At 42.4% G+C, this 18,397-nt stretch overlaps 1 protein-coding gene across 1 annotated transcript; it reads left to right on the top strand.

Annotated features, from left to right (window-relative positions):
* Positions 1-5,516: 5,516 nt before the first annotated feature.
* LOC118472230 (exopolygalacturonase) lies at positions 5,517-7,112 on the top strand. Its single transcript, XM_035960108.1, has one exon. The coding sequence runs from the start codon at positions 5,559-5,561 to the stop codon at positions 6,789-6,791; it is 1,233 nt and encodes a 410-aa protein (XP_035816001.1). The 5' UTR covers positions 5,517-5,558; the 3' UTR covers positions 6,792-7,112.
* The last annotated feature ends 11,285 nt before the right edge of the window (positions 7,113-18,397 follow it).

Genomic DNA, 18,397 nt, shown 5'->3' with positions numbered 1-18,397 from the left:
TAAAAGTTCATGTACCCGAGCTCTAGGACATGCCATTTTTTTATTTTGTTTTTTTGCAAGCACCACGTAGGAGTTTAAAAGCTAAATTCCACCGAATCTATCTCTACATATGCATACACTCAGAACGTCTCCAAAGTTCTCCTTAAAAATCATTTGGGAAGTCAATGCATGATTATGCCAAGTGATCAATGAACAAAATAAATAGAGGGTTCTATTTTTATCTTCCTCTCCAGTAGTTTTTAGTAATTAGAGAATCTCTAGGACTCTGATGTATAATTTACTTGCTAAACCAGAGACAAGTTAACAAAATAAGCACCAACCTTAATTTACCCCCTCCAATAGTTTACCATATGAACTTTCTAAAAAACGAATTGTTTGGCGCAGCAATTCCAGGTCAGTGCAGCCATCCACCATGTCCGTCGACAGATAGGTTGTAATTCTCGGTTCACCCCATCCACCATGTGTGTTAGTACCGGACCTTGTACATTATTCCGCATGATCTTCATGGGACAGCGACGGTAGAAGTGCTACACAAAAAACATTTGTCAGCTTATTCCTTTGGCTTTAATCTGTACCGGTTTCTACTGTTTCTACAATATTTTTGTCTCTATAGATTGCAGCTGCAGCAGCCTGAACAGCTGGCTTCAATGGATACCAGACAATCGAAACTAAATGTCTTAGCTTATAGTCTCGGTTGCATGCACCGATATTAAGTAATTGATATCTTTAATACCAATTGTTGAATATATGTTCAAGAGACAATAATGACATATGATAACACTAATGAGTCTTTATGGTAAAAACACATTAGTAAGGGTCTATATGTACCAAAGGTCTGGCATGCTTGAGAGAATCATATTAGCTACCACTGTCTCTTCCTATGGTTGCAGACGCTCGATACGTCGACACCGCTTCTCTCGATATGCATGGTGTTAGCACACCGGCATTACGATATTTCATCTTCACACGTATGGATATACCACGGTGACACTGTTGTTACTGTGGTGTTGATCAATAACGAACTTGTGGAGGATGGGCAAATGTGTTGTTGTTGGTACGCAAGGACATTCGATGACTTCCACTACATCAATGTGTCCTTCCACTGTGTTGCGCGTCTAGTAGTAGAAATGCATGATTCTGTAGTTACATGCAATCTTGGTTAAACATGGTAGATATGCTAGTGTGTATCGTGCATGATTTCCATCAGTGGTACCAGAGCTAGGTCATGCACAATTTTTGATCTAGATTATTTGCATATAGGTGATACTCCTAGTGTATTGCATCTATTTTTCTTTGGTTATAGCACCACTTAGGACAAATGAGGTAATTGCCGGTATAGTCGCATATCTCTACTGACTAGAATCACCGTAGGGGTAACAATACATGTATCTTTTAGATTGAGAAAGTCAAGAAATCTGAATTGGATATACTGTTATGGCCCTATGTCACACAATTGTCAATATGATTGACAGTAAAAATAGAGACATTTAGCTTGTCTCGAAATCAACTAGATTTGATTAATCTGGTGATACTTATATAGAGCTTTCAGTGATGTGACCAGGAATTTCTGAGTGTACGACACAGATTATTTGGACAAACCATTTTCATACTGCATGGTAGTATCTGACTCTCCACCTAGCATGGTTTTATAGAAAATATTATGAATAATATGACCCAAATATAGAAACCACATATAGGACTTGATGATGTAGATCACCATGATAAATGGATGACTTCTATCCTACATTTAATATAATTATCTGCGATGGTTTATTTTCCTACCTTACTATGATAGGATAGTTTCCCTAAAAAATTAAGAGTTTATTTTGATACCCTTCCAATTACTATGTTTATATAGATTCTAATCATCACTTGGTGGGCCTACCAAAGCAAAGTCTCATTGATTATTTTAATCTAATAGGGTAAGTCCTAGACATTTGCTAAAGATGAAGGGCAAAGGTGAGGGCAAGGCTAAAGATGAGATCTCAAAGCTAAATGCAAAGTCTAAGTCTGGCCTTTCTTCTAAAGACAAAAATTTCATTGTGGTGACCTTGAGAAACGGTCTAGAAACTACAAGAAGTACTTAGAAGACTAAGGAAATTGAGACTTCTATTTTGTGTATATATGTTATTGAAATTAATCTGGCTATTTCTTTTAGTGAATCATGGGTATTTGATATCAGATCGATGATTCATACTTGCAAATCATTGCAAGGACTAAAAAGGACTAGAATATTTGCTACAAATGAGTTGAATATGTGTGTAGGCAATAGAGCAAAGGTTGTTGCACTAGCCATCGACACTTATCAAGTGCCACTTGTACACATTTTAGAAAGATCTTAACAAATATCTAATCCAGAGAATTCCTAATTTTCAATAGCAATAGATATCTAAGTTTTATAGCTTGCCATGGTTATTATTGTAGAAGATTTTAAAACCTTGCCTTATGCCCTCATTTCATGGCTTCATGATTGTTATAGAAATTTCTAAATTTTTTTGTTTTGTTTCTATTGGTACCTCAAGATTGGGGCACCCACTACTGCTGGATCAAGGTGGACCCTCCAGGACCGTTGGAGCTTTGTCTTCTAGTTGCACTGGACAGTCCGGTGCCGCACCGAACATGTACTGTTCACTGTCCGGTATGCCTCTGGCGGCTGCTCTGACTTCTGCGCGCACTGCCGCGCACTATAGCGTTTACAGGTGTTCGTTGCAGTCGACCATTGCACTGTTAGTCATTGCTCCGCTGGTGCACTGGATAGTTCGGTGGCACACCGAACAGTCCAGTGAATTATAGTGGAGCGACGCCTGAGAAACCCGAAGGTGGCGAGTTTGGAGTTGTACGGTCCTGGTGCACCGGACACTGTCTGGTGGCATACCGGACAGTCCGGTGCACCAGACCAGGGCACCCTTCAGTTCCTTTGCTCCTTTGCTTTTGAACCCTAACTTTGATCTTTTATTGGTTTGTGTTGAACCTTTATGCACCTGTGGAATATATAATCTAGAGCAAACTAGTTAGTCCAATCATTTGTGTTGGGCATTCAACCACCAAAATTATTTATAGGAAAAGGGTAAACCCTAATTCCCTTTCAATCTCCCCCTTTTTGGTGATTGATGCCAACACAAACCAAATCAAATATATAAGTGCAGAATTGAACTAGTTTGCATAAGGTAAGTGCATAGGTTACATAGAATTAAACCAATTTATACTTTTACTAGATATGCATGGTCCCTTTCAATCTCCCACTTGTTTTGTTTTTGCAAATCTTTTTGGAAATTCTTTTTCAAAGTCTTTTGCAAATAGTCAAAGGTATATGAATAAGATTGTAAGAAGCATTTTCAAGATTTGAAATTTCTCCCCCTGTTTCAAATGCTTTTCCTTTGACTAAACAAAACTCCCCCTGAATAAAATTCTCCTCTTAGCTTTCAAGAGGGTTTTAAATAGATGTCAATTGGAAATATATTTAGATGCTAATTTTGAAAATATACCAATTGAAAATCAAAATACCAATTTGAAATTAAACATACCAATTTAAAAAATTTCAAAAGGTGGTGGTGCGGTCCTTTTGCTTTGGGCTTAATATTTCTCCCCCTTTGGCATTAATCGCCAAAAACGGAGACTTTGTGAGCCCTTTATACTTTCTCCCCATTGGTAAATGAAATATGAGTGAAAGATTATACCAAATTTGGAGAGTGATGCGGAGTGACGGCAAAGGATAAACGATACCGTTAGAGTGGAGTGGAAGCCTTGTCTTCGCCGAAGACTCCATTTCCCTTTCAATCTACGACTTAGCATAGAAATACACTTGACAACACATTAGTCATAGCCACGAAAGAGATATGATCAAAGGTATACAAATGAGCTATGTGTGTAATGTTTCAATCAAAATTTCGAGAATCAAGAATATTTAGCTCATTCCTAAGTTTGCTAAAGGTTTTCTCATCTAATGGTTTGGTAAAGATATCGACTAATTGTTCTTTGGTGCTAACATAAGCAATCTCGATATCCCCCTTTATTGGTGATCCCTCAAAAAGAGATACCGAATGTCTATATGCTTAGTGCGGCTGTGTTCAACGGGATTATCCGCCATGCGGATAACACTCTCATTGTCACATAGGAGAGGGACTTTGCTCAATTTGTAGCCATAGTCCCTAAGGGTTTGCCTCATCCAAAGTAATTGCGCACAACAATGTCCTGCGGCAATATACTTGGCTTCGGCGGTAGAAAGAGCTATTGAGTTTTGTTTCTTTGAAGCCCAAGACACCAGGGATCTCCCTAGAAACTGACAAGTCCCTGATGTGCTCTTCCTATCAATTTTACACTCTGCCCAATCGACATCTGAATATCCTATTAAATCAAAGGTGGATCGCTTGGGGTACCAAAGACCAAATTTAGGAGTGTAAACTAAATATCTCATGATTCTTTTCACGGCCCTAAGGTGAACTTCCTTAGGATCGGCTTGGAACCTTGCACACATGCATATAGAAAGCATACTATCCGGTCGAGATGCACATAAATAGAGTAAAGATACTATCATCGACCGGTATACCTTTTGATATACGGATTTATCTCCCGTGTCGAGGTCGAGATGCCCATTAGTTCCCATGGGTGTCCTGATGGGCTTGGCATCCTTCATTCCAAACTTGTTGAGTATGTCTTGAATGTACTTTGTTTGGCTGATGAAGGTGCCATCTTGGAGTTGCTTGACTTGAAATCCTAGAAAATACTTCAACTCCCCCATCATAGACATCTCGAATTTTTGAATCATGATCCTAATAAACTCTTCACAAGTAGATTTGTTAGTAGACCCAAATATGATATCATCAACATATATTTGGCATACAAACAAAACTTTTGCAATGGTTTTAGTAAAGAGAGTAGGATCGACTTTACTGACTCTGAAGCCATTAGTGAAAAGAAAATCTCTTAGGCATTCATACCATGCTGTTGGGGCTTGCATGAGCCCATAAAACGCCTTTGAGAGTTTATAAACATGGTTAGGGTACTCACTATCTTCAAAGCCGGGAGGTTGCTCAACATAGACCTATTCACCCCATTTGATCACTTTTTTGGTCCTTCAGGATCTAATAGTTATGTATAATTTAGAGTCTCTTGTTTAATGGCCGGATATTTCTAATTAATCTAAGAATTTATGATATTTTTTAATTTTTTATCATGTCTGATGAGAATTAACATAAAGGCTCAATTGGGTCCTGAATTAATAATAGAGTGAAAATTAATCCAGAGGCTCTATTAGAACCTTCAATTAGTAATACCAAGATATATATAAGATAGTAGAGTATAGTTTAAATGTTGGCATTGTTCATTCTTTCTTTTGTTATTTAATTTATGCTTTCCACAGTGGTTAGTGGTTACGTCTGAAGGGTCCAAATAATGCATGAAGAGTTTGAGGACAAGAAGTCTGCCCTAAAATAGCGATGCAAAGGCATGGTGTCCAAGCCATACATATAGCGCACTAATTTTATCCGCAGAACAGTGGTATTTATAGGTCCTAGTGCCCAGGCAACAAGAGACACAAATAAAGCATCGATCACGACAAGATGGCATGCACAAACAATGCGATGAGAGCCTTGTTCCTCCTGGTCCTCTTCTGCATCGTGCATGGTGAGAAGGAAGAGTCAAAGGGCATCGATGCGAAAGCGTCCGGGCCTGGTGGGTCCTTCGACATCACCAAGTTGGGCGCCTCCGGCAATGGCAAGACAGACAGCACGAAGGCTGTGCAGGAGGCATGGGCATCGGCGTGCGGCGGCACTGGGAAGCAGACAATCCTCATACCCAAGGGCGACTTCCTTGTCGGACAACTCAACTTCACAGGCCCTTGCAAGGGCGACGTGACCATCCAGGTGGATGGCAATCTGCTGGCGACCACGGACCTAAGCCAGTACAAGGACCATGGTAATTGGATCGAGATTCTACGCGTGGATAACCTGGTCATCACCGGCAAGGGAAACCTTGACGGGCAGGGCCCAGCCGTGTGGAGCAAGAACTCCTGCACCAAGAAGTACGACTGCAAGATCCTTCCCAACTCGCTGGTGATGGACTTCGTGAACAACGGGGAGGTGTCCGGGGTCACGCTGCTCAACTCCAAGTTCTTCCACATGAACATGTACCGGTGCAAGGACATGCTGATCAAGGACGTGACCGTGACGGCGCCCGGGGACAGCCCCAACACGGATGGCATCCACATGGGCGACTCATCCGGGATCACCATCACCAACACCGTCATTGGCGTCGGCGACGACTGCATCTCCATCGGCCCCGGGACCTCCAAGGTGAACATCACCGGCGTGACCTGCGGCCCTGGCCACGGCATCAGCATCGGAAGCCTAGGGCGGTACAAGGACGAGAAGGACGTCACGGACATCAACGTCAAGGATTGCACTCTTAAGAAGACGATGTTCGGCGTCCGCATCAAGGCGTACGAGGACGCCGCCTCCGTGCTCACCGTCTCCAAGATCCACTACGAGAATATCAAGATGGAGGACTCAGCCAACCCCATCTTCATCGACATGAAGTACTGCCCCAACAAGTTGTGTACTGCCAACGGCGCCTCCAAGGTCACCGTCAAGGACGTCACCTTCAAGAACATCACCGGCACCTCCTCCACCCCGGAGGCCGTTAGCCTGCTCTGCACTGCCAAGGTCCCATGCACCGGCGTCACCATGGATGACGTCAACGTCGAGTATAGCGGCACCAACAACAAGACCATGGCTATATGCACGAACGCCAAGGGCAGCACCAAGGGTTGCCTCAAGGAGCTTGCATGCTTCTAGACCCTCCGTCGACTGACCCATCTCTCTAGTTATAATTTTTCTCTCGTCCTTGCATTGCCCATTACATGCTATCCATTGGTAACGCACAACAGTAAAATGACAGACATCCGACAGCTATATTATGTTCGACGGTGTAACACCCTGAATTTGAGGGTATAAAATTTTTTCTCTAAATACCAACCAAATTCAGGTGTTACCTCTTGTCTCTCTCTCTCTCTCTTTTCCTTTTGATTAAAAGTAAGTGAATTAGGCGAGGGTTTAATTATTTATTTTGTCAAAACTTATGTGAGTCATGAAATGTTGCATCATGCTGAGCCTAAATTATTCTTTTGTTTGATGCACATGTTTGAATTGGTTTGAATTTGAAATTTGGTTTGAGTTTGATTTGAAAACCATAGAGAAATTAAAATAGAAAAGACATTAGAAATTTCAAAAAAAAGAAAAGGAAAGCAGCTCGAACCTCCTCCCTCCTTGGCCTTTCGGCCCATCCAGCCCAATTAACCACCCGCATCCGCTGACAAGCGGGCCCCACCTATCGGCACCACGCCCCGCTCGCCCTCTCCCTCTCTTCTCAGTGGGACCGCCCCGTCAGCACTGCGCCCTGCTCGCCCGCACGTTCCCTCGCTGACTCGCGGCCCCTATTGTCAGACCCATCCCCTCCCCTACAACTGTCGCGCCTGTGCCCATGGCGTGCGCCCATGCGGTCAAAGCGTACCCACGTCCCCACGACCTGCCCATGTCACCCGAGTGCTAGGTGAAGACCCCGAACACTCCCTCAGCTCGCCCCTGCCTCACATTCGCTCTTTCCCTGCCCCCGCACTCACCCAGTCGCAGCGCCGCCCCCCGCTGTTGCTTCACCTTTCTGCTGTCGCCGCTGGACTTCTGCCAGCGCTTTGGCCATGGTGAGATTTGCCTGAGCTTGGCGCACCGGGAACCCACGATTGTTTCCCCTTTCCTTAAATCCTCTACCCGACCTGCGCTCCACCTCTCCCCTGCGCAGGTCGGAGCTCGCCGCCGTCGTGATTCTTCAATGTCCGGCCAACCAGAGCCCCATCGCGCCGTGCCAAGCTGCCCGAAGCACCGTATCTGGGTAAGTGACATTCTTGTGTCCCTCTTTTGCGCCATTTCTGCTATACGTGGGGGATTTCGGCCGTCGAAGTTGCCCCTCGCCGGGCCGCAGCATCTTCACGGCGTTCGACCACTACAACCCCTCCCTAAGCCCGAACTTAGGCCTAGAGCACCCCCACCCTCTCCCCGGAGCCTATGCCGACCGCAGAGCGCCGGTTTAACCCTCACCGCGACGGGCATTGCTCGCCAGAGTAACCTTGGGTTCGCCCGAGGATCCCCCTCCACCGTCTGCCCATCTTAGTCCTATTCTCGGCACCCAGACCTTGCCATAGTGCTTGCCGAGTCCTCCCCAACCTCTCTGGCTACCCAGACCAACCCCCAGTGCCCTAGAAGCCCCGGTCTGCCTAACCTCCGGCGACTGCGCCTCCGTGTCCGCGGAGAGCGCCACCCCTAGCTGACCAGAGGAGACTAAACCTCTCGTGCCGAATTCGAACCACCCAGTCTTGATCTGACGGCCCGAAGTCGTGGATAACGGTTCGCGTGGTTTCTGGAACCAGAGCCATCAATCTACAATCCAGTGGCCAACGCGCCCCGTGTCCTCTTCAAACTGCTGACCCATGGGCCCTGTGTGTCAGTGCCTCAACCCACCCGAGCCCACCTGTCAAGAGCCTGCGCCCTCGCTCGTTATTCTAATCTGGACCTTTGGTCGGAGATCGGACGGCTAGCGCAACCCCGTACCCCTTTGCGTGGCAGTTTTGCTAAAGAGACCCTTGCTTCTTAGAAATCAACCCGTTGTCCCTGGTTTTCATGCATAGGCCTCTGTAATCTTACGGATTGAACCCTAGACTTCTATTTATTCACAAATTTAGGCCTAATTTTGTATTTTAAACTTCAAAACTTGTTTATTTCATATCTTTTGCATATGAACTTCAAATTGAGTGATTCAAATTGCAAAATGTTCATAGGATTATTCTTTGTCCAAATAAATTATGATCATTCACTGTCTGTACATGTTAATTTTATGCCTAGACTATAGGTTAGTATATGTAATAGTTTGTTTACTAAATAAGAAAATAAAAAGGAAAACCCTAATGGTAATTAGATGTTTAACCTTGTGAGATTAATAGTATGTAATGTATGAATTTATCCCTGGTATAATTTTGTGTCTCACTAAAATTAGTGGAATTAAAATTATGCAATCCATGGAGATAGATAATATTTAGGGAATCACAAACCACTAGTGTGCTAGTTCACTCTAGCACCTAAGTTGACCTTTTGTGTTTACATTGCTCTGTCAAACTTGTGTCCACTTGGTTGTATATGTTTGGTGTATTTTTCATTTGTCTTTATCCAATTGCATTGAATGCATGATCGCTTTCTTTAGACAATGAGCAGCCTGTGGTTCCTTAGTGTGTTGCTGAAGATCTTCCTGAGCAACAACCTGGTGAAGGCAAGAGTCCTCTGACCTACTATGTCCTACTTACTTTATAGTTCACCGTCTCGCTTTACATTATTTAAACCTAAGGATTAACTAGTCTGTATTTACCTTATCCTTGTTTACCTTTTTCGGTTTCTAAGCTTTATGCTATTGCTTTAACTTAATCAATGAACATGATGTGAATCTTTATGATACAATGATGTTATCTCGATGATGATCTTGTGATACTTTAGGGGACTCAGGCTGTTTCCTGAGTACCTCTCCGTAAGGACCTGTTCATTGAGTGACCACCTGGGATAACAGTACAACCATGAGTGTGGAATGGGACACCCTTTGCTGATTAATTAGAGGAACTTGAGGTGTAGTTGGCTTCGCCGTAGGGCGTCTATGGGGTCCAGGCACAACACTTGCTCTGCCGAGGCTGGTTGCCGAGGTTCTTTCGATTTGGTTTTGTTAGTCACCCTTCCTGTGGGGAGAATTATTGTGTTTATCAAACTAGAGAAACCTAACGGGCGGCTATGACCTCTGGGGAATCTTTGTAAAGGCTACGTAGTGTATCCCTAGCCATTCACCTTGGTTGTGAAGATCGAGTTTGTACAACCTAGGCTGGAAAGGGATCATGACTCGTGGGTAAAGTGTGCAACCTCTGCAGAGTGTTAGAAACTGGTATATCAGTCGTGCTCACGGTTAAGAGCAGTCTTGGGATCCTTTTGATTAGAAGAACTTTGGATACTTTTATGATTATGGTTAATGATGATAAATATAACTTTGATCTCTGGTATTTCCTCTTGGAGGGAGTACTTTTAGGTAATAACTGGGTTTATTGCTAAAACATGGCTTTACTACTAGGTAATAAATATCTGACCAACTAAAAGCAATTGCTTAACCTTAACTCCACATACAGCTAGTCCACATTAGCCAAACGGGACATTTACTGAGTACGTTGATGTGTACTCACCCTTGCTTTAAAAACCACCGCACCCAAGGTTATCGCCAATATATTCAGTGCTCATGAGGAGATGCAGGCAACATGGAGGACTTTGAGGAGTTCCAGGACTACGATGAGTTCTAGTTATGTTAGTGGTGAACCCCCAGTCAGCTGCCTGTGAAGGCTTTATCAGATACGCTCGCTTTTTCGCACTTTGATAATAGTAATGACAATGTTATGTTAATGACTCTGTGGATGTCTTGGACATCTTGATGTAATAAAGTACTATTTCCACTATTTACTTTGAGCAATGTGTGATGATGTCCAATTATGTAATCGCTATGTACGTGAGTTTCTGATCCTGGCATGTATATGGTTCGCATTCTGTTTACCTTCCAAAACTGGGTGACAGACGACCTCCTAGGCGGCCATCGAATAGAACGTTATATCTGACGGCCTAAGGCAGCCATCAGACATAAGATCCTACGTTCGACGGCTGTTAGACGGATCGTTAGACATAAGGTTATTTTCGATGGCTATTAGATAAGCCGTCGGACATAACCTTATGTCCGACGGTCGTCTAGGAGGCCATCGTACATAAGGGATTTTAACCCCGTCAGCGCCCGCCCATGTCGTTTCAGTTCCATTCTTCAAGGAACTCACAAGCCGAGGCCGCCACCACCCACCAACCGCCGCCGCCGAGCACCTCCCCAGCCGGAGCCGGCGCCCGCCCGCCCCGACACCGCCCGAGCCCATGGCCACCTACGTCACCATCCCCGATGCCGCGGGAGCCGCTCCGACATAGCCCGCGCCCGCCTCAGCCTCTGCCCCCGCCCCCGATGCCTTCGGCGCCTACCCCGACCCCACCGGCGCTCGCTTCACTGGCTCTACGTCTCGCTAAGTGAGTAATTTTGTGACTTTTAGTATAATTTTGTATATGCATATAGATTGTTTGCTTTTAGTTATATTTAGTTTGTTATGTCCGACAGCCTGAGTTTATTATGTAATTAAATTAGCTTGTTTTAGTTTATTTAGTGGTGTCTATAAAATTTAAACTTTTAATTTCCGAGTGTAATTATTATGCCCTCGGAAATAAGATCATTTTATATGATTTAGGTCCTGTGAAATGATTTTTCAATGTAATATTGTATTAGTGTGGTTTATTAGTAATCATAACTAATTAAGTTAACGTCTTGTATCTAGTATGGAGGAGGATCGTCGATGGATGTATGAAGGTTGGAAAAAAGAGGTGCTTTATCAAGTGAGTGGGTTGCTAAGACTGACGCGTTTCTTGACCATGCTTTTGCTCGGTTGGAGACTGGAATCGATGTTAGGTGCCCTTGTAGCAAGTGTCAAAACATTTATTTCCTTGACAGGGACTATGTCGATAGATCTTTGTAAGAACGGTTATATGCCAGGTTATGAGGTGTGGGTGCACCACGGTGAGGACCCACCTCCTCGTATTGTATCGTAGGTTCAGTCACATGAAGAGGGGGCTACGATAGGATGGAAGAGATGCTTGACGATGTAAGCCATGAGCTTCTACCCGTCGATTTGGAGAACCCCGGTCAACCCTCCAATTATGAGGATCCTCCTACGCCTGAGGTTCAGAAGTTTTTCGAGCTCCTTAAAGCTACCGAAGAGCCGTTGCACAAACACACGAAAGTGACCGTCCTTGTGTTCGTGACTTGACTTATAATTATTAAGTCTAAGTTTGCATTCTCAAACAACTGCTACAAGGAGCTTCTGAACTTGATCATTGATGTACTTCCGGAGAATCACAAGATGCCAAAGGACATGTATGAGTCCAAGAAGTTGCTATCTGGTCTCGGTATGGACTACGAAAAAATCGATGTCTATGACAATAACTATATGATTTTTTGGAAGGAGACCATGAGTGAGAAGAAGTTTACAGTATGTGGTGAGCATAGATTCGTAGAAGTTGAAAACAACGATGGCTTGGCCGTGACGACCGAGATAGCACGTAAGTAGATTCGTTACATGCCTCTTATAACTCGGTTGAAACATTTGTTCATCTCCAAGAATACAACCAGACACATGAGGTGGCACAAAGAAGGGGTACGCTAGAATCCAGATGTCATGGCGCACCCAGCTGATACAAATGCATGGAAGGTACTAGATGCCTTTGATTCCAGCTTTGCTGTTGAAGTGCGAAATGTCCGCTTCGGTTTGGCAATAGATGGTTTCTCACCTTTCAATCTAACTGCACCATACTACTCATGTTGGCTCATATTTGCTGTTCCATACAACCTTCTGCCAGCTCTTTGCATGAAATATAAATTTATTTTCTTATGTCTTGTAATACCTGGTCCGGATCATCCTAGAACAAAGATCGATGTGATGATGAGACCCCTGATTGAAGAATTGAAAATTTTGTGGGAAGGAGTCGAGGCGTACGATTGTTACAAGAAATAGAAGTCCAACCTGAGAGTTGCGATTTTATGGTCTATTCACGATTTTATGGCTTATGGTACCTTTGCTGGATGGATTTGTCATGGGATTCTAACATTTCCGATATGCGCTGAAGACACTTTATGCTTCCGACTTAAGTTTGGTGGAAAGATATGTTACTTCGATTGCCATAGATGTTTTTTTGCTAGAGGATCACCCATTCAGGTTCGATAGGAACGCTTTTAAACAAGTTTTTGCATCTCATATCGTATTTTACTGATTCTTGTTTTGGGTACATGTTAATGCATCTATTTGCTTGATCGAAAAACATTTCATGTAGGTGTCTGTGCCTTGGATGGCCACCCTATCATAGGGTTATCGGGCCTTGTGCAGGTGGTGGGCTTCCCTTGAGTTTCATGCCATTTTTGAAAGGAACATGGGAAACCGTGGTACTGAGTCGTTCCACAACTACGACGGTGATGGACATGTACACTTGGCTGAGCGAATGGTATGTCACATTTTGTTGTAACTTCGAATTACATAGAAATGTGTCATTCTAACTTGTATTTACAGGAAGTCAAATCCACCCGTATGCCTACGAATGTGGAGGTGTATATGCAAGGGCACAGGGGTTCTGATCCACAGAATCCTGATGTTTTATGCACTCAGACAACCATCGACCGTCTAGTGTGTTTTTGGTACTCTATTATGTGTTTGTGCATCAACTTCGTAATGCACATATATTTGGTATGTTTGCCTCTAGCCTTTGTATGGGCAGGAGATGGTTCAGCGCCATGGGCTGGACAACGATTGGAGGAACCAGCCAATCGACCCTCAGGCAACATATGCTAGTGCAGGAGGACAAGCCCATGGATGATGAGAGTATTTGATTTGGATTTCAAAATTGTTCTCATATGCTTGTGATTGAACCGAGTCCATGGTTTACTCTACTAAGTGCATGGTTCACTCTTGTAGGTTGGGTATTTTTGATTCCACGATTGATTCTAGGGAGCTGAGACACCATGGACGATAGTCCACATCCTCGTCTTCGCAGTTGTCCCGTTCTCGATCATCCGCCCAAGAGATAGAGATTGCAGTGTTGCGTCAGCAGCAGAGTATCATCAATCAGTTTTGAGGGAAACAAATGGAGTATCAGAGGCAACAAGCTGAGTACGAGAAGAAGAAGGACGAGTATTATTCAAACCTTCAGGCCCATAATCAAGCTCTACTCTCGGTAAGTTGAAGTAACATTTTGTTCGTAACAACTAAAAACACATGATGTGTACCTTATTTTCTCAACAATGGCTTGCATCTAATTTGTAGCAACTAGCACAACAATGTCAGAAATTTACAAAAATATAATTTTTTTGCAACTACTGAAATTCATTATGTCTAATGGCTTAACACAAGCCGTCGGACATAATACTTCATTATGTCCGAATGCTAACATAGGCTTTGGCTAATATAGGCCACCAGACATAAGTGATGGACGACCGTTAACTGGCGTTACCGAGGATAAACGCCGATGGCTGAAAGGTGCCGTCAGACATAGCTTATGTCCAACGGCCACCGTCAGAAATAAGAGTATTTTTTACGCTTTACGACAGAGGGACGGGTACCATCGAACATAAGCCTACGACCGTCCGTCGGAAATAACTTATGTCTGATGGCTTTAACCTTCGAAAATACCTTGTTTTACTAAAGTGACGAACAAGCACCACCCACGTATATGTATTTCCTTTAATCTGGGTTGCTGCTGCTCGTTGGCAGTAACATATTATTGACCAAACTTCTACCACGTCCTACGTACAATCCTGCATGTATTAGAGTACGTCTGGTTTCACATCAGACACTTATTCACGTTGTGTTTGTTTTTTCAAAGAAGAATGTAAAAGTTCATGTACCCGAGCTCCAGGACATGACATTTTTGTTTTCTTTTGTTTTTTTGCAAGCACCATGTAGCAGTTTAAAAGCTAAATTCCATCGAATCTATCTCTATATATGCATACACTCAGAACATCTCCAAAACCCTCCTTAAAAATCATTTGGGAAGTCAATGCATGATTATGCCAAGTGATCGATGAACAAAATAAATAGAGGGCTCTATTTTTATCTTCCTCTCCAGTAGTTTTTAGTAATTAGAGAATCTCCAGGACTTTAATGTATAATTTACTTGCTAAACCAGAGACAAGTTAACAAAATAAGCACCAACCTTAATTTACCCCCTCCAATAGTTTACCATATGAACTTTCTAAAAAAACGAATTGTTTGGCGCAGCAATTCCATGTAAGTGTGGCCATCCACCATGTCCGTCGACAGATAGGTTGTCATTCTCGGTTCACCCCATCCACCATGTGGGTCAGTACCGGACCTTGTACATTATTCCCTATGATCTTCATGGAACAGCGACGGTAGAAGTGCTACACAAAAAACATTTGTCAGCATATTCCTTTGGCTTTAATCTGTATTGGTTTCTACTATTTCTACAATATTTTTGTCTCTATAGATTGCAGCTACAGCAGCCTGAACAGCTGGCTTCAACGGATACCAGACAATCGAAACTAAATGTCTTAGCTTATAGTCTCGGTTGCATGCACCGATATTAATTGATTGATATCTTTAATACCAATTGTTGAATATATGTTGAAGAGACAATCATGACATATGATAACACTAATGAGTCTTTATGGTAAAAACACATTAGTAAGGGTCTATATGTACCAAAGGTCTGGCATGCTTGAGAGAATCATATTAGCTACCGCTGTCTCTTCCTATGGTTGCAGACGCTCGATACGTCGACACCGCTTCTCTCGATATGCACGTTTTTAGCGCACCGGCATTACGATATTTCATATTCACGTATGGATATACAACGGTGACACTGTTGTTACTGTGGTGTTGATCAATAACAAACTTGAGGAGGATGGGCTTGTTACTGTGGTGTTGATCAATAACAAACTTGAGGAGGATGGGCAAATGTGTTGTTGTTGGTACGCAAGGACATTCGATGACTTCCACTACATCAATGTGTCCTTCCACTGTGTTGCGCGTCTAGTAGTAGAAATGCATGATTCTGTAGTTACATGCAATCTTAGTTAAACATGGTAGATATGCTAGTGTGTATCATGCATGATTTCCATCAGTGGTACCAGAGCTAGGTCATGCACAATTTTTGATCTAGATTATTTGCATATAGGTGATACTCCTAGTATATTGCATCTATTTTTCTTTGGTTATAGCACAACTTAGGAGAAATGAGGTAATTGTCGGTATAGTGACATAACTCTACTGACTAGAATCACCGTAGGGATAACAATACATGTATCTTTTAGATTGAGAAAGTCAAGAAATCTGAATTGGATATACTATTATGGCTCTATGTCACACAATTGTCAATATGATTGACAGTAAAAATAGAGACATTTAGCTTGTCTCGAAATCAACTAGATTTGATTAATCTGGTGATATTTATATAGAGCTTTCATTGATGTGACCAGGAATTTCTGAGTGTACGACATAGATTATTTGGACAAACCATTTTCATACCGCATGGTAGTATCCGGCTCTCCACCTAGCATGGTTTTACAGAGAATATTATGAATAATATGACCCAAATATAGAAACCACATATAGGACTTGATGATGTAGATCACCATGATAAATGGATGACTTCTATCCTACATTTAATATAATTATCTGCGATGGTTTATTTTCCTACCTTACTATCCACCCATGTACTAAATATGATAGGATAGTTTCCCTAAAAAATTAAGAGTTTATTTTGATATCCTTCCAATTACTACATTTATATAGATTCTAATCATCACTAGGTTGGCCTACCAAAGCAAAGTGTCATTGATTATTTTAATCTAATAGGGTAAGTCCTAGACATTTGCTAAAGATGAAGGGCAAAGGTGAGGGCAAGGCTAAAGATGAGATCTCAAAGCTAAATGCAAATTCTAAGTCCGGCCTTTCTTCAAAAGACAAAAATTTCATTGTGGTGACCTTGAGAAACGGTCTAGGAACTACAAGAAGTACTTAGAAGACAATAAGGAAATTGAGACTTCTATTTTGTGTATATATGTTATTGAAATTAATCTGGCTATTTCTTTTAGTGAATCATGGGTATTTGATATCAGATCGATGATTCATACTTGCAAATCATTGCAAGGACTAAAAAGGACTAGAATATTAGCTACAAATGAGTTGAATATGTGTGTAGGCAATAGAGCAAAGGTTGTTGCACTAGCCATCGACACTTATCAAGTGCCACTTGTACACATTTTAGAAAGATCTTAACAAATATCTAATGCAGAGAATTCCTAATTTTCAATAGCAACAGATATCTAAGTTTTATAGCTTGGCATGGTTATTATTGTAGAAGATTTTGAAACATTGCCTTATGCCCTCATTTCATGGCTTCATGATTGTTATAGAAATTTCTAAATTTTTTGTTTTGTTTCTGTTGGTACCTCAAGATTGGGGCACCCACTACCACTGGATCAAGCTGGACCCTCCAGGACCATTGGAGCTTTGTCTTTTAGTTGCACTGGACAGTCCGGTTCCACACCAGACATGTACTGTTCACTGTCCGGTGCACCTCTGGCGGCTGCTCTGACTTCTGCGCGCACGGTCCGCGCACGGTAGCGTTTACAGGTGTTCGTTGCAGTCGACCGTTGCGCTGTTAGCCGTTGCTCCGCTGGTGCACCGGATAGTCTGGTGGCACACCGGACAGTCAAGTGAATTATAGCGGAGCTACACCTGAGAAACCCGAAGGTGGCGAGTTTGGAGTTGTACGGTCCTGGTGCACCGGACACTGTCCGGTGGCATACCGGACAGTCCGGTGCGCCAGACCAGGGCACCCTTCGGTTCCTTTGCTCCTTTGCTTTTGAACCCTAACTTTGATATTTTATTGGTTTGTGTTGAACCTTTATTGACCTGTGGAATATATAATCTAGAGCAAACTAGTTAGTCCAATCATTTGTGTTGGGCATTCAACCACCAAAATTATTTATAGAAAAAGGTTAAACCCTATTTCCCTTTCAATCTCCCCCTTTTTGGTGATTGATGCCAACACAAACCAAAGAAAATATATAAGTGCAGAATTGAACTAGTTTGCATAAGGTAAGTGCATAGGTTACTTAGAATTAAACCAATTTATACTTTTACTAGATATGCATGGTTGCTTTCTTTTATTTTAACATTTTGGACCACATTTGCACCACTTGTTTTGTTTTTGCAAATCTTTTTGGAAATTCTTTTTCAAAGTCTTTTGCAAATAGTCAAAGGTATATGAATAAGATTGTAAGAAGCATTTTCAAGATTTGAAATTTCTCCTCCTGTTTCAAATGCTTTTCCTTTGACTAAACAAAACTCCCCCTGAATAAAATTCTCCTCTTAGCTTTCAAGAGGGTTTTAAATAGATATCAATTGGAAATATATTTAGATGCTAATTTTGAAAATATACCAATTGAAAATCAACATACCAATTTGAAATTAAACATACCAATTTAAAAAATTTCAAAAGGTGGTGGTGCGGTCCTTTTGCTTTGGGCTTAATATTTCTCCCCCTTTGGCATTAATCGCCAAAAACAGAGACTTTGTGAGCCCTTTATACTTTCTCCCCATTGGTAAATGAAATATGAGTGAAAGATTATACCAAATTTGGAGAGTGATGCGGAGTGACGGCGAAGGATAAACGATACCGTTAGAGTGGAGTGGAAGCCTTGTCTTCGCCGAAGACTCCATTTCCCTTTCAAT

This window comes from Zea mays, chromosome 6 (genome assembly GCF_902167145.1).
Source record: "Zea mays cultivar B73 chromosome 6, Zm-B73-REFERENCE-NAM-5.0, whole genome shotgun sequence".
NCBI lineage: Eukaryota > Viridiplantae > Streptophyta > Magnoliopsida > Poales > Poaceae > Zea > Zea mays.
This window is presented reverse-complemented; position numbering and strand designations above follow the sequence as displayed.

What these genes read in the sequence shown, in the direction of transcription:
- LOC118472230 (XM_035960108.1), top strand. Translation starts at nt 5,559, where the DNA reads ATGGCATGCACAAACAATGCGATGAGAGCCTTGTTCCTCCTGGTCCTC.